This window comes from Neopsephotus bourkii, unplaced genomic scaffold, assembly GCF_033783945.1.
Source record: "Neopsephotus bourkii isolate Nb327-2 ecotype Australia unplaced genomic scaffold, CSIRO-AGI_Nbou_v1 NB_1634, whole genome shotgun sequence".
Lineage (NCBI taxonomy): Eukaryota > Metazoa > Chordata > Aves > Psittaciformes > Psittacidae > Neopsephotus > Neopsephotus bourkii.
Window position 1 is genome coordinate 713,958 of NW_026902109.1, and position 17,273 is coordinate 731,230.

The 17,273-nt window shown below is 39.7% G+C and overlaps 1 protein-coding gene across 4 annotated transcripts in view; it reads left to right on the forward strand.

Annotated features, from left to right (window-relative positions):
- Positions 1-17,273, forward strand: part of PRKG1 (protein kinase cGMP-dependent 1) — a 480,301-nt gene that overhangs the window by 320,744 nt on the left and 142,284 nt on the right. For all 4 annotated transcript variants that reach the window (XM_061373836.1, XM_061373835.1, XM_061373838.1 and 1 more), the window contains exon 5: positions 14,885-14,948. In XM_061373836.1, the coding sequence (XP_061229820.1) occupies positions 14,885-14,948 (64 nt within the window). The remainder of the gene's footprint in view (positions 1-14,884; positions 14,949-17,273) is intronic.

Genomic DNA, 17,273 nt, shown 5'->3' on the forward strand with positions numbered 1-17,273 from the left:
TGAATCTTTTGGTGATTTTAATACAAATTCCAATATTAAAAAAAAAATAAAAAATCTAAATACAGAGATAGTAACGTAGGAGCTGCATACAGGCATTTAGAAGAGAAAAGATGTATGACAGCACCTCCATTGGCCTGATTTCACAGAGAAGGCTGTCCACAGCAAACTCAGGTATGAGTTGCTGAACTTTAAATAACTGTTGAAGTTCTCTTCTGACTGGGAGTAGATTTAAAATTCTAATAGTCTCCCCTTTGGCCTATATGCTTATCAGAAAAGTAGTCACATAGGTAAAATGACTGTCTGGATAGGATCATCTAACCTGAAATGGTGTATTTTGGGGCTTTTATTTAAGGGAACTAATCCTAATTTCACAAAGGATTCGCATTCTTGTTAATAATGGTACAAATCACGTTTTGTAATCAAGCTAGAGTGGACTTAGTCATGTTATTAATGGGAGCATTTTCTCTTCAGCAACTTTAGAAAAGTTCAATAAATAATGCCATTTGAACACAGATCTATTAAAAGTTTTTATGTCCAGTCAGACTGGTCTCACTTTCCTGTATCTAGTACCTTTGCACATCATAATGATCATTTTATTTATTCATCCTCTGCATGCATGTGATGAATTTTTAATGTGCATGCAGAAGGTGACATTTTTATTACTTTTACGAGCATCAGGAATGCATTTTAAAATCAATTATATACTGTCTCTGGAAATATCGCACAAGTCACTTGCCAATAAATAGAACTCACAGATAACTGAAAACTAAGGAGGACTGACATGGACAGTGGGATTGAGTGCGTCCTCAGCAAGTTTGCCAATGACACCAAGCTGTGTGGTTCGGTTGATACGCTGGAAGGAAGGAATGCCATCCAGAGGGACCTCGACACACTTGTGAGGTGGGCTGATGCCAACCTCATGAAGTTTAACCATGCCAAGTGCAAGGTCCTACACCTGGGTCGGAGCAATCCCAGGCACAGCTACAGGTTGGGCAGAGAAGAGATTCAGAGCAGCCCTGTGGAGAAGGATTTGGGGTGCTGGTCGATGAGAAAATGAACATGAGCCAGCAGTTTGCGCTTGAAGCCCAGAGAGCCAACCGTATCCTGGGCTGCATCAAAAGGAGCGTGACCAGCAGGTCGAAGGACGTGATCCTGCCCCTTTATTCTGCTCTCGTGAGACCTCACTTGGAGTATTATGTGCAGTTCTGGTGTTCCTCAACATAAAAAGGATATGGATCTGTTGGAACAAGTCCAGAGGAGGGCCACAAGAATGATCAAGGGACTGGAGCACCTCCCATATGAAGATCGGCTGAGAAAGTTGGGGCTGTTCAGCCTGGAGAAGAGAACACTGCGCGGAGACCTCATAGCAGCCTTCCAGTATCTGAAGGGGGCATATAGGGATGCTGGGGATGGACTCTTCATTAGGGACTGTAGTGGTAGGACAAGGGGTAATGGGTTAAAACTTAAACAGGGGAAGTTTAGATTGGATATAAGGAGGAAATTCTTTCCTGTTAGGGTAGTGAGGCACTGGAATGTGTTGTCCAGGGAGGTTGTGAATGCTTCATCCCTGGCAGTGTTCAAGGCTAGGTTGGACGAGGCCTTGGGTAATATGGTTTAGAGCGAGGTGTTTCTGCCCATGGCAGGGGGGTTAGAACTTGATGATCTTAAGGTCCTTTCCAACCCTAACTATTCTGTGATTCTGTAGTAATCACCAGAGTGACTTAAACTGTAACAATGGAGCAGCATATTACTTGTGACTTCAAAAAATACAAGGTAATGCAAGTAAGAATAATTTAAACTTTATATAGACACTGATAACCAGCATTAATAATTTCTAGATAAAAAGATGAAGAGTGTCTGCAGCTCAGTAAAGTCAAATTTAACATGTGCCTCAGCCAGTTCACAATGAAATTAGAAATGTATATTTTAGAGTGTAGAGAACATAGAAAGGGCATTACATACAATGAAAATTATCTCAAGGAAGTTACTTGCAGGAGCTACGCTGTTGGACTACAGATGAAGACAAATCGGGCTAAGGCTAAAGTGTCCTTAGGGAGACAGTAAAAATCCTCAACTTGTTAAGTATTTAGAAAATTACAGCTGACCTGCAGTGAGTTTGTATTCTTGTTAAGCTGCTAACAAGGAGGCTAAGGAGGACCTTTTGGCCAAAGCACACTATAAATCAATACCATACTGATTTTAACAAGAAAATCCAAACTGCTAGATATACAAAACTTTGAAGATATCTTTCAAAACAAATTGCAATAGGCGTGTGCACAAACACACACATCCATATTAACAGGACTTTTAAAGCTTTCTGCTAGGGTGGAAAGATAAAAGGCGTTATTTAAAAAAAAAATCAATTTGGCTGGATATTTGGAAAAACTAAATAAAGTTTAAGCCCTTATCTGGAGTAGGTAAATACAGAAGAAATAAGCATTTTCTTTTGGAGCACAGAATAAAAGAGTAGTTCATGTTTGAAGGGTCCCAGGGGTCATCTGGTAAAACCCTCCTTCAAAACAGATGGGGAAGTTGAGCTAATCAAAACAGCATAAAAAAGTCTGAAAGGAGTAGATGTGCTGAACCACACGGCCTCTACTCCACTGTAGTTGTAGGAAAAGCTGACACTCAACATCTCCTGGATCCTCTATTGGAGGAAACCAGTGTTGCAATCCGTGACCTGAATTTTCAAGTCCAGGCTAATGGGATTTACCCTTCCATATGGCACCAGAAATCCAGGATATTTTGTTCCTTTGTGTTTTCAGATGACAGGTTAAACTGATGTTTCAAGAAATTTCCACCTTTCATAAGCAAACTGTTCCCAGTGCTGTCTTCATGAGGTCCTGGATGTCTAAAAGCCAAATGAAAAGTTACGTTTTTTTCTAAGCCACCAAGATCCAGTACAACCTTCCTAGATATATACCACAGGATTTTTATTAGAGAAAGGGAAAGCGTGTCTTTAAGAGAAAATACCCAACCTTAATATGAAGATGCTCCCAAATTAAGATGGCTCTGTTCTGGATAATGCTGTTCTAGTGCTTGCCTTCTTGCTAGAAACTGGGAAATGAGATAAAAATCTCAGTTTATATTTCTAATTCTGCTGAACCTTGTCTTCCTTCACCTGTAACATGACCTTCACCATCTGATCTTTCTCCCATACAGGTGATAATCACTGAATCCATATTGAATAACAAATTCATTATTCCAATGAATGTTAACAGAGCTTTTTTGGAGAAGGTTATTGGGGAGGACCTGGCTACCTTTTTTCAAGTCAATGCTTGTGTGCCTGCTGTGATGCTGTAGGTGTGATCTGCATTCCTGTTCCAAAACTGAATTATTGAATACTTGAGCTATTTAAGGAATTTTATCAGATGTTAATCACCTGAGAGGAGTAAATTGACTTATCTGCAAATCTGAGGAATGATCATTAATAAAAGAGAAATTACAGAAATAGACTTATGGGAAGTGCTTTCAATACCTGTTGCTCACTTCTTTTGACTGTATTTTGATGTCTGTCAATGAGTCAGATTTTAATCTAAAGTTTTTCCTTCTAAACATGCATGATAGTGTTTTTTATCAAGATGCTATAAGGCCTTGAGTAAGTCAGTGTACCTAAATAACCATTTTGCCTTTGTGCATCGCCAGGCTCGCTGGATGAGTCCCTTTTTTTGCTCATGGCCTGAAAGGGAGAGGGTGGTGCATCCAGGGCTCAGGGTAAATGTTGAGCACCAAAAAATGAGTACTCTAAGTTCATTCTTTTCAGGTTCATCTTCCCTGCCAACCAACATATGCGTGGGCTAATTTTAGGGTCAGGTTTTCATTCTGCTTGCTTCATGTCTGCAACAGAATTTCTGAAACTGTGTCCTGGTTTCCCTATGTGTTATTTCTCTATCAAAGTATCAACCATGTTGGCTCAGGTAGTGCCCACTAAAAATTCCCACTCAAGTTTTGATATTGTTTTTATCACTCTTGAAACAGGACAAGTGGAAAAGGTTTAGAAGTTCAACCATGGGCAAAATGATCCTTGAGTATCAATGATCTCAGTGCTCTGTCAGTTCAGAAGGATTGACATGTGCCTGCAGAGATTCGTTCTTGGAATACAGAGGCATCTGTGCAATAGGCTGATCTTCTGTAATGTGTTGATTAGCAACAAATCGATACAAGTTAGTGAAGCGTTCACATTGCAGCAGAAAAAATAATGGAAAAGAAAAGAATAAAAGAGCACAGTTAAACATCTGTTGTGATTTTAGTGGTGACAGATCCAATGCATGTTGGATCCAACACAAAATTTCCTGAGAGTTGCCCCTTCAGCAAAAGAGCAACCGTTGCATGGATCATCTGGCCCTGGCTGGTTAGTCTCACTGCTTGCTTCTGGCCAGAAAGTAGAAGAGCTGATTTTACTCCAGCTCCTGTGATAAAGACTAATCCCTGTCAGCAAGATGTAAGTGACCAATGTTGTAATCACTATTAGGGGGGCCCTGCCTCCAGCCAGGTGGAGGTAAGGGCCAATCAGATTTACTAGACTGTGTGGATTGGATGGCCTGGCACATCAGTCCCATCTAGGTCGCCACAAAGAACTGTTGTGGTTTAAGCCCACCCAGCCTGTAACTCAGAACCACGCAGCCGCTCACTCACTCCCCTCCCTTCTTTCTCCCCCTGCTCCCAAAGGGATGGGGAGGAGAATGGAAAGAATGTAACTCCCACAGGCTGAGATAAGAACAGTCCAGTAACTAAGGTATAACACAAATCACTACTGCTACTACCAATAATAATAATGATAAGAGAAATAACAAGGGAAGAGAATACAATCACTCACCACCTGCTGACCGATACCCTGCCTGACCTGAGCAGTGATCTAGCCCTTCTGGGTAACTTCCCCCAGTTTATATATTGGGCATGACGTGCTGTGGTATGGAATACCTCTTTGGCTAGTTTGGGTCAGGTGTCCTGTCTCTGCTTCCTCCTGGCTTCTTGTGCCACTCCTCCCTGGCAGAGCATGAGACTGAGAAAGTCCTTGGTCAGAGTAAACATTACTGAGCAGCAACTACAAATATGAGTCTTATCAGTGTTGTTCCCACGCTGAAAGTCAAAAACACAGCAGTGCACCAGCTGCTAAGGAGAAAAATGACTGCTACTGCTGGACTCAGGACACCACTTTGAACCTGGAGTGCTTTGAACCTTCCAGTACAGCTGCATGGCTGGATCCTCATTCTCACCACTGTTCCTCATCCAAACCCGAGATGATCCAGTTTGAAGGTTATGTGGGTTGGGTGCTGTGCTCTCAGCAGGGGCTTCAGAATGAGCGTGGGCATAGGGTTATACCTGGTCTTAACAGAGATGTCTTATAATCAAGAATCTGGGAGCAGTTTTTAGGGTTGCAACCCTTAGATGGGCTGTTCTTTGGGCAAATGCAAAGGAAGCGATAAGCAAAGATTGTTTGACAGCAGCTGAGTAGAGTTTTAGTGAATAATTGCAAATGTCTTCCCAGCACATTTTTTTTTTTGTTTGGGTTTTTTGTTACACATTATATTGCTTGCCTGTCTGTAATATTCCCAAGATTATGTTTTCTTAAACAATTGAATTTTCAACCCATATTTCAAATCTGTCAAGCTTATTTGATTATTTCTCCAATATAATCCAAGCCACTTGAAAATCTTCAACATTTAATTAATTTTCAGCTGTGTTTTATTTTCAGCACCGAAAATAAAATGCTGCAGAGGCTGTTGTGCATAGCAAATTTTGGGCTCCCGAGATGTAAGGGTTTTACTGAGGGGAGAAGAAAATCAACAGCATTGTAAACGGAAAGATTAAATCATTCTTCTCAGTTCTTTAATTCAGTAAGGGGACTGTGGCTTATTCTGGAGAAGAAAGGTGTATCAGTTGTGGCTTTAGAGGCATTTTAAAGGTATTTGATGTTCTGAGCCTCCTAAAACATGTAGTACTACAAATTTCAAGTAGATCCAAACTCAACTCAGGCAAGGGTCCCTAGAATATCTTAAAAAGGCATTCAGAGATAACAGATCTCTTCTACAAAAAGAGCAGCAGCAGCAGCATCCCTAAGAGTATGAATAGAAGCCATTAGAAATAAGGAATGAAGATGAGCCACCATCTGTTAGCCTTCAGAGTTTCACAGAGGATGAATGTCCTGAATTACACCCCCAAATCAATAACGTGTGTGCTGTCCTTTCTGCTGCAACTGGCAAATAAGCACACTGCTGAGAGAATTTCTTTGCTTAAAATAGGAAGGGATTTTCCGGCTGTGTACTTTTGCCTTGAACAAATCTTGATGTCGGTGTTCCTCTTGTGTCTCCAACTAAGTAGTAATTATTCAACATTGCCCTGGAGCTGTGCAGATTAGAAATAGGAGGGTTAGAATCACTGAATTAAGCTGGTTAGGATATCCTGGATGTCTTGAAGTACTTGCTGGTGTTACCTGGGGTTTGCACAAATGCTACTTGTCTGTAGGAAGGTCACAAATGCCTCCATCAAACACTCTGATATGACATTACATGGGACCATTTTCATAATTTCATGTAAATGTGGTTTTCCTACATTTCCACCGTGAAGAGGAGCAAACTGGTCTGGACTTTGGTGCTTTTTTTGTAGCTTTTTTCTCTGCATATGAGGTAACTAAGTCTATATCTGAAAGATTATTCTCAGTGATGATCTACTGATCTAAACTGCTTTTGTTTGGACTTGTCTCTCAGTAAATCATCTCAGATGCATCCTTCCAGAGTGAGGAGCTCAAAATTGCCCGCAAGGTAGTTCTGATGCTATTGCTGAATCTGACAGTTGATGATACTGCCCACCTCAGGGTCACCTTACTGCGTATGAATGTGTTGGGCAGGATTTTCATGGTTTTTGTCCTATCTTATTCATTTGCTATAGTGCAAGAAGTCTTCTGACTCTTCCTGTTGTAATTAACAATAATGAAAAAAGATATTTAGATATTTCAGTGCTTGCTTTGTGAATTGTGTAGATTCAGTCAATGTGTCTGTTGGGGAGTACTTTTTCTTGCAAAGCTCATAGCTAGGGACCCAGCTCTCATCTCTCTTTCCTTTGGAGGGTGCTGTAAGCAGTTACCTGAAAAAATGTGAAATGCTTATGATTAATATAATTTAAAAACATTTGCAGCCTATTTTTCTTTTGGATATATGCAATTATAAAAACAAACAAACAAACAAAAAAAAACCAAGAGAAAAAACTGTGGCAATATTTTTAATACGTTCATTTAATGGTGGCAGTTACAAAGAGGGAGGCAGGAAGCTACATTACAACAGCGGCGAACATTGCAAAACAAGGTAATGCTTTGGAAAGAGTATGGTCAGTGTCTTAATGGGAAAGATATTATTATGACAATTTGCTGTCAAGTGCAGTAGGCATCTGTTAGAGACAAAACACCTGACTTCAGTTGGTTTTGGAGATGTTGTAAATACCAATTTAGAGAAATAAGACAAAATGGACTGTGCATGCAAATGTGACTTGTCGTTTCATTTAACACTACTGTGTCTTCAAAATATTGATCAGTCTTTAAGGAACTCTTGAGATACAGCATGAGAGTCAGTCACAATTATCTTTCATTTTCTAGGCATGTTATTAGCAGCTTGTGAGAGGGAATGGTTTTTGCTTGACTTTATTCTGGTGCCGCAGTGATGAATTTGTAGTTTCACTCAGGATGTAGAAGCAAAAATCAGGCTTGGTGCACCCATTCTGGGATTGTCCACAGATGCTGAGGGATAGCTTCCCATGAAACCTCCCAGATAATGGGGAAAAAAAGTGTTGGAGAGAAATTCCTTGACAGTAAACTGTTTTGAAGAAGTAAAAATTATATTGCGCATCACGGGGCTATTTGATTTTAGCTGTGTTGTGAATGCAGCATCATAGAAACAAAACACGCAGGGTACACAGGTGTGAGACCTCTTGCAACAGCTCTAATTTTAATAACCTATATGATATTTTTGGAGAAGATGAGTGAGTTGAAAAGTACAGAAGCTTTCCCTTAGGACTTGGGTATAATTTGGTTTGCAAATATGAAGAAATATCAAATGCTACAGCAGAAAAAAATTCCGTAACATACTAAAATGTAAATAGCAGGTGTAGGTTTTCTCCATAAGCTGGCACAAAGGGATCACAGCTGGGCAATGTGGAATCCTCTGTGTTGAGCTGAATAATCAAAACTGTGCCTGCTTAAGGTTTAGTGATGTTTCCAAAGCAGTTTGGGCTATTGAGCATTTGTAGCTCTTTGGGATCAGTTGTCATTTTCAAGATGAATGATCTTGAATAAACGCATGTAAAATGGGTGAAGGGATTTACACAGCAGCTAATTTCTCTCCCTCCCACTCCTCATGACAGCAACAATTTAGTTTGGTTTTTTTTTCCTTAATTGTACAATCTCCTCGGTGACTGCAAAATGAGGAGGGCTCTGTCATAATGAATCCCTGTAAAAGAAAGACAGGGACTAACAGAAGCAAGGGAAAATGATATTCCACAGTACCCAAGCAGCCTATTGAACATAAAGAGAGTCTGGACCAAAATAGGGTGCGCAACCACATCCTTTTGCAATCATTTTGCATACCCCCTACACATTCCCCACAGGGAAATCAGAGTATTTGCCTCGTGATGTCAGCAGGCCACTTAATCCATTAGGATTGTTATTATCTTTTCATCATGAGAGGAAAAACATATGCAACTTTTGGTGCTTGTTTTTCTTTAGATTTTTGTTCATAAGGAAAAAGATCAGTTCATTTGAGTTGGACTCAATGATCCTTGTGGGTCCCATTCAACTTGAGATATTCTATGATTCTATGATTTGTTTTCTGCATCACCCTCATTTTCATAGGTGTAGCAGCTCTTAGTATAGCCAGATGTCTGGGAGAAAAAAAAATAACTGCAAACCAATTTCAGGAGTTTATTTACCAGAATAAGATCTGTGTTATGAGTAGCAGAGCTTTAAAACCGTAGCTATAACATTTTCACCCATTCTGAGATTAAAAATTGAAAATGACTGTAATGCTTTTGTAGCTTTAGCACAGCAGACAAGTCATTTGCAACACCTGCAGAACAAATCTATTCTCTTCCTCAGAGTTGCATTGTATGAGCTGCTTTCAAGGCCAGACGTTAAGTGTAATTAATGCGAGCGTGAGTGTTGCTCTCCATCTTCCTTTCTCCTTTTCCGTATTATTCTTTAAGCTAAGCAGAACATGCAGGAAATTGCTTCAGGAAAACTGGTTTTGTCTTACCAATGACATAATAGGGTAAGGACTGAGCATCTAGAGAACTAAATGCATATTTTCTGCCACTTCTATTGTGGTGGGAACTACATATGAGAAAAACCCCCCAAACCTAACAGTTTATCCTCCAAATGATATCTATTTATCTGACAGTGAAGAAGAACTGTATTTTGATGCAACAGTTTACAATACAAAATTAATTTTGTGTTACATACACAATATGTAATGAATTTTGTGTAACATACACAATACGTAACTCAGTCCTCGCACTGCCTCTTTTGCACAGTCTCTTGCACAGAGATATCCAGCAGCTCTGCTGGCCTCAGGTGAGTTCTCAGTTGTTCTCACATTTCAAAAGATAGTTCCTGTCCTACCACCTCTTCAAATATTTTTGCATTTTCTTCCCAGCGAGCTAATACGTGGTCCAGTCACTGGATGATCTCAGTGCTCTGGCACTGCTGGGCGCTTCCAGTACTGGACAATCCCCAGTCTTTGAGCACCCTGGAAGCTGGTTTTGCTGATGATCTGAAACTCAACATGCAATTTGCTTACTAGGATGTAAATACATTTTTAAAGTACTGGAATGAAATCACACAGATGCGATGGTGCAAAACACAAGAGACAGGTCTTGCTTTGTGCTTCTGTTCTCTACCTTCCTGGCTTTGGTTAGGATTTATTCCATAATCAGCATTTTTTTCACTCTGTATGGCTGTGTTAACATATATGCAGACAGGACAGGATCTGTCCCTGAAGAATTAAATATGGTTTTGGAGCAACAGAGATTTTTTTAGTTTTTTCCTTCTCTTCTGCAAGATCCCACTTTAAGGGATACCGATCAGATCTCAGGGCAGATGTTAACACTGGAAATGTGGGGTTCTCTGGTGCAACATCTCCCAGTTGAAGAAGGCAAAGAGAAGACAGTATGAAAGATTACACGGTAAATTTTTGTAAACTTTCATCAATCAGGCTGCAAACACGTTTCTTAGTTCTCTTTTTTTTAAGGCTGTGATCCTGACAGAGGGAGCAGTCCCTACTTGACACATCTTGATGGCCAGTGGGAGACTGCCTGTACATAGCATTGCCAACTTGAGTTGTTCAAAACATTTTTTTGTGAGTATGAAGCATCAGATTCTGCTAGGTAAAATTTAGCTTTAGTTCTTCTGGAGCAGAGAGACAGTGCTGTAGGGGTATCCCAAATGTGGTAAAGCAAGGACATTAGCATTTTTCAACTTTCACTCCAATTGGATGCAAAATAAAGAGTTTCAGGAAATGCAGACAGACTGCATTTCCTTTTACTGCTCTGTCTTCGTTTTTAAATTGTGCTTGCCCATCAAGGCAGAGAACAGTGACATCCAATAGTAAAAGGTAAATGGTTTGTTTTGGAGATATCGCGCAAGGAATGCTGGATGAACAATTTCAGTGAACACCCTTCAAAAGTTTGGGGAACATATCTTGAAATGCATTTAGAAAGTGAATAGCTGCTTTTGTGTTGAGCTGAAAAACCCAACAAGAACCCTGAACAGTTTTCATGTGTGTCAGAAGATAAACATCCTATTAAAGTGCTGGCATCTCTGCCACTGAGTATTTTCTAGGTAAAATCAACCTCGTCAGTACAGCCAGTATTATTTGGAAGCCCCTGCTGTTTTAGTACAACAGTAGCCCCATGGGATGTATCAAAGGGATGAATAAGAGTTCGACGTTACTTCTGCCAGAAAGTTGAAAGCAGTTCAGTGACTGCAGACCACTAGGGATGGAAACCTGACTATTCACTCGTCCTTCCACTACCTTCAGGTTGGGCATGTCTTTGCTTATTATGTTGGGACGGAGATTCAACATGGAGATTTTGGTGCAGCTGTTTTCCCTGGTTTTGGCAGCTGCTGTTCAGCATGTGGAGTTTTCTGTGAAAATGTGTCACTTTCAGAGCCAACCAGAATAGCTTCTCTGCCATTCCTGTAGACAGCGAGCAATTCCCTGCAGTGCCCTCGCTGGGTATTTGGATGGTCATCCCCTACAAAATGTTACGTAGCTGAATACTGTAGAGAATAGCCAGCAATAAGTCACCTTTCCATGCCAGCATGTGCAGCTTCTCTACCAGTGCAGCTACTTCTCCTTTTTGTGGTCAGTCTAATGAGGCTTGGGGAGCCTGGAGAAGGTCAGAGGTTGCTCCTCATCCTGTTGCCTGCAATGGCAATTACACGTCTGTGGTAAAGCATTGTGATGTTTGTGGATTGATTTGTTAAAAAATACCATGTTGTCATTTGCTGTTAAATTCCTTTAAGTTAGGGATCTGGTTTGCCGTGTTATGTTCTACCTTTGTAGGGTGATCTGCATCTTCATGTGGATCTTGGACTGCACCTTTGCAAAGGAGACCTGAAAAATAGGCATAAATATTTTGGTAGAAATATTCTTTAACACCTGCATGACCATAAATAACTTCAAGGAGCAGGGAGGGCAGCGGGTGAGTAGAATGTCAGTTGTGAAAACAACTTGGATTTCCATTTGCTGTGATTTTTTCTATCATAAATAAGGAATACATCTGAACTCAAGTGCTGAATGTTCTCTTCCATATATTTTCAGACATTTTTAGAAAATGGTAGAGATCATAGTTTTTCTTACCTCTTGCTGTGCTGCAACATATTCAAAGACTTCATTTGAGTCTTGTGCTCCTGGTTCTCTCTTTAGCATGTGTTTTCTTCCCACTTGCAGCAATTCGCAGGTCACCTGTTTTTTTCTGTTCTTTTAGAGCTGAGGCTTCATTTTCCTTTGAATACAAGTACCCACATGGAAATAATCTCCAAAACATTGATTTTTGAATGCAAATCTTTAAATAGTACAGGCATATTTTACAAGAAAGCAAGAATCTATTTTATAAGTCTGTTCAATATTGTTATGGAGAGCATGGTGGTATATTTTTATTGACCTGGACAGTCAAACCAGATGTTCAGTATTGTCTTGTACAACTTGAACATCTTTTCTAATCTTGTTCTTCTGTCGGTGTTATCATTAGCTCTGTTTGCCTGACTTCGTAACATCTTTTAACAGGTCAATAAATGCTTTCTCTCCACTGTTTTATAAAGGTATTTGTTCAATAAAGGTTTTTTTTGGTATTAAACTGATGGGCAGTCATGTAAGACCTCTTTTGAGACTCAAATATAATTTGGTTGTATTGTCACTTCAACCACAACCAGCTGTTAAGGAGGATGCTGGACCATCATAAACTATCACAAATCTGTGGCAGTGTGTATTTCTCAGATGTGATGTGATGTTTGTTTTGTCGACAACTTGATTTTCCTATTATCTGCTCCATTGCTGTGTTAAAGTTGTAAATATTTCTGTTAGGAAATTTTCCTCTTTACTTAATATTCTAAGTTATCAAAAGTAAGCTGTGGAATTTGTTCAGAGCTGATATGCTATTTCTCTGTTTCTCACACATTTAGTGTAAAATAGGTGTCTTCCACTACTCTCCCTTGGATTGCACAGATAGAATTACCTTTAAAAAATACTCTATGATGCATTCTGTTGTCTGCAACCACGTAAAATTTGACCAGATATCTGGGAATATTATCTTCTCCCATAAGTTTATTCCTCATTTGGGAATGCTACAGTTGCTATAATGAACTTTCATTTTATACTTAGGCCCAGACATAATATAATTCCTTTTTAGTTGCTTCTGTTTGATCTTGTTACATTGTGAAGCCATGTGTTTCTAGTGAAAAAGAGTGTTCCCTAAGGAATAAACAAAAGATGTTAAGAGCATGAACAATCGTATTTTTCTGCACTTAGTTGTCCAGTTTCATTTTGTCATCATATAATACATTCAGCTGAAGTTTTGTTGTTTTTTTTTAAACAGAGAGAATGAAAGTTTCCCAGCTTTCTAATTTCACTGCATCATGGCATATTGCTTAAGTTAATAAAAGCAAATTCTGCTTTACTTGTGCACACAAATTCAGTTCACCAGGCACTTTGTGCTTGTCCCCAGAGAAAAAACCCAGGGATTTGCTATCAAGCTCACTGAGTGGTCTTCAGACCTCCCTTTGCTTTTGTGGGTGAACTTTGGGTGCAAAAACAGCCACCAAATTGTGCATCCAGGAGGTGTTTAAAAGTCCTGAAAAAGGTGGGGTGATTGCCCCAAAGGCACATGCCAGGACTTGCTCTCCAGAGTTCAGGACTGCAAAAAGTGGGTGGGTTTGGTTTGGGTTTTTAGCTCTCCAAAATGTGGCGGATACCTTATGCAGTTATGTGATCCAAAGTAAGTGACGTCTATGTGAAAGCAAAACCATGATTTATTTGGGGTTATATTTGCCTGTCTGCAGGAGACTCCTCCCAACACCTCACTCCTCGCTTTGCACCTGATCATTAGTGTTCCTGAAATCAGAGCAATACACTGGGGATCTCAATTTAATATTAGAAGCATAGGACTGTGTTTGGATCATGTAATAGGGGGTAATAAAGCAACTCTTGAGTGAGCTGTTCTTGGAAATAGCCTTGGTAGAGCTGTATTAGTTCAGGCTAATATTTCATGCAGATGCACTGCTAATTAGTCTACCAATGACAGGCATTTTTAATTAAAGCAGGTACAGTGCTGCTTTTCTGCCTGTGGATTGTACGTTGTGTCTATGTGTTTCATTTAGTATCACTTGGGAATATTGATGAGCATTGACTTTTTGTGGAAAATAAAGAATAAGAAATGAAGATATTTGAAGATATTGCAGAATCACAGACTGGTTGGGGTTTGTAAGAACCTCTGGAGGTCATCTGGTCCAAACAGACTATTTAAGCAGGGCCATCTAGTGTTGGTTACTCAGGACCATGTCCAGATGGCTTTTGAATGTGTCCAAGGACAGAGACTCCACAATCTTGCTGCACAGGCTGTAAGGTGTCAAGGTCAAGATAGTTCCAGGAGATTTGGACACCAAACTTCATATCCATCATCCTGAATGATTTAAATCTCAGTCCTGATGACCCAGGGGCTGATGGGCTCTTTATTGCTGCATCACGAGCTCATCTTGACAGGCAGGTCCAGCCTGGGAGAACTTTGCCAAGAGAAATGCTACCTTACAAGTGGAAAAGTGCCTTTTTGACAAAAGAAATGAAAAAAAATTGAATGTAAAACTCCTGGAGAACTCCTTGATAATTTTTACAGTGGTTCCATCTTGGGTTCGGTAGTGTCCATGCTGCCTCCCTGAACTTCGCAGCTGCTTCATGCTCTGCATTTTTATGTCGGTGTGTGTTTTCTGTCAGTCTTTTGTCTGTGGCTTGTCAGAGATGATCTTTTCTGCCTTCTGCACCCTTTCTTTGTTTTTTGTTTTTAACTTGTATCCGGTGGGATGGAAGCAGATCAGGAAAAAAATTGCATGGTCACACACGTGACTGAGCAGGTTTGCAGCACAGATTAATTCCAGTAAATCCTTTATTTATTCTTAGTTGGCTACCAGCTTTATGAGTGGTTCTCCAAATGTTTACTACAAGTGGTCCTCCATCAAAACAAAATATGTCTTGGTGCTAGAAGATGATAATATTTCCATTATATATGCCCTGTTTCTGGTGAACGCCAATGAGGGCAAAATATCTCTGGAAGACAGATGAACTAGATGCCGCTAGATTTATGAGACATATAGAGGGATCCATTAATCAAGGTTTCTCTTGTATTGCAGTGTTCCTACATTCCAGAGCCTTCCTGAGGAGATACTTAGTAAGCTTGCAGATGTCCTTGAAGAGGTAAGTGCTTTTAATTTTGAGAGCTAATGAGCATCTGTGAGCCTTCTGGTGGCAATATCCAGGCTCTTTTTTCCAAACAGACAAATTTGCTCCCAGTTACGGTTGAATGTTTCAGCACATTGAGATGATGAGCTGTGGGAAAAATGAATCCAGTTTTGAACAGGGCTCATGTATTTTTAATTGGATTTCTGTCCAACTGGGGAGTGAAACAGTATTTTCATGTGGTGCGCAGAAGGGAAACCAATTTCTCTAGGCCCTAGTTCGTTGGTGAAGAAGGAGGGATGTGAAAATGCTGCCTCCTTTAAAATTTGGTGGGACACTCAGAGGGCAATATCACGCCTTAAAGGAAGTGTCATAGAAAAGCTGCTAAGAGTTACAGCAGAGAGGGGCAATGTAGCATGTGTTGAGATATTTGATGGCCTGGATCCAGCTGTGCTTTGCCTGCCTGCCTATAACTAGAATCTCATTAATGTCAGGCTTTTCATGGCTCTTCATTGAAAAAAAAAACAACAAACCACAAAGACCGAAAAAACCCAGACAACCACCAAACCAAAAAACCAAACCAAAAAATCCCAACCAAAATACCCCCCCAAAACCCTGCATCCTACCCTGCCCCCCCCCCGAAAAAAAAAAAAACAACAAAACAACAGGTCCCTCAAAACTAAAAACCTTAACCTTGCTCTGAAAGTGAATGTGTAAAATTAACGTAAAATATTTGAGTTGCATTGCAGGCACTTTGTCCACATAGTTTATTCACATAGTGCTCTGTTCAGGGCCTGCAGAATTGCATGTGATTAAATATTACAGAAACTGTTAATAAACCATTTCAAAATGTAGCCCTGTATGATTTAACTTTAGGAAATCTCTATGCATGACTGTATTGTATTTCATTCCTTCTTGTTTTTTCTTATACATGCTTTGCATCAAGAAAAATGTTCATGTGCACTACCTCTGCCATTCATTTTAAGAAATGACACTGCTGCCATATAGGTTGATTTCCTTTTTCAAAGCATTTATAGGACATTGTTACTTCTTTGCCTCTTTATTTAGTGTACATATAAATTTTGTAACTTGAACAAATCAGCTGTTTGTCATACAGAATAATTGCATATTCACAGATAAGCTTTATTTCCTTTACTGCTGGAGAAGTGCTCAGATTTAGAGAGAAAAGGCATATTATATTGATATGCTATGAATTAAATTTGCCTATCTCAAAACCGCATGCCTAACCAGAAACAGTTTAATTTCCTTGGATCTCGTAATGAGCTTTAAGCTCCTTATCAAGAGTTAAAGAAAAGAATAAAGTCAATAAAACTTTTCCAGGGACACTTAAAAGTTTCAAGGCAGGAGGGGAAAAGATAGTAAACATTAATGAAGATATGAGGCACCAGATCAGTGGAGATAACATCTGTGGAGATAACTCTGTACCTTAGGGTGGATGTTATAGCAGGAGAAGCTGGTTATCCCAGTCTGTACTGAGATAACGGCTCCCAGTTTCCTACTTGGAATCACTCTTGTTATAACCTCTGGGTTTGTCCCTGAATTAGCATGCCACGTTTTACATAAACTAAAAAAGTCATTCTGCTATGATATTATTAAGCATCTTGTGTTTAATATTATCTAACCTATTGAAACTAAGCAGCAATAACTATTTTATTCTCTCTGTTGGTGTAACAAGGACTGGATAAAAGTGACTGATTTGGCACAGTTTGAAGGTGGAGAGGGGGAAATCTCTTTCTTAATGTCAAGATTTCATGCAGCTTTTCTTTTGATACAGTGCTGTGAATAATGCAACACTTCTGTCCTACATTCTTTAAATGATTTCCAAAAACTGTTAACTAAAATCCAGAAGCAAGAAAAAAAAATGGTTAATTGCCTGTTACCCAAATCAACTTGGAAATGGCTTTATAAAAACAATGGGGAGGAACAAAGATTAGTGTTTGAAAGATAATTTCATTTTTAGCATTGATGGAAATACTACAAGAAGTTCCTTTGATAACTCAAGAATTAAAAACAAAAAACAAAAACAAAACCAGGGGAGTTTCATTTTTTCTTGCAGTGGCTTGTAGTATCCTGTCAATGAAATTGCTCATAATACATATACATGAGAAGAGAAACAATTCTGTTGGGTTCAGTTTTAAAGCGTTCAATCCAAGCTGCCAATATGCTGGTTTTGCCAAGAAATCTCCAAGGTGTTAGCTTTCTAGGGCCATCATTTACCCCATTTCCAGGGCCTTGTTTTGGGGATGGAGGGTTCTCCATCTGTAGATTATTCCAGTTGACACTAATCTCAAAGCAGCTTTAGGCTGCACCTGTAGCCCCACT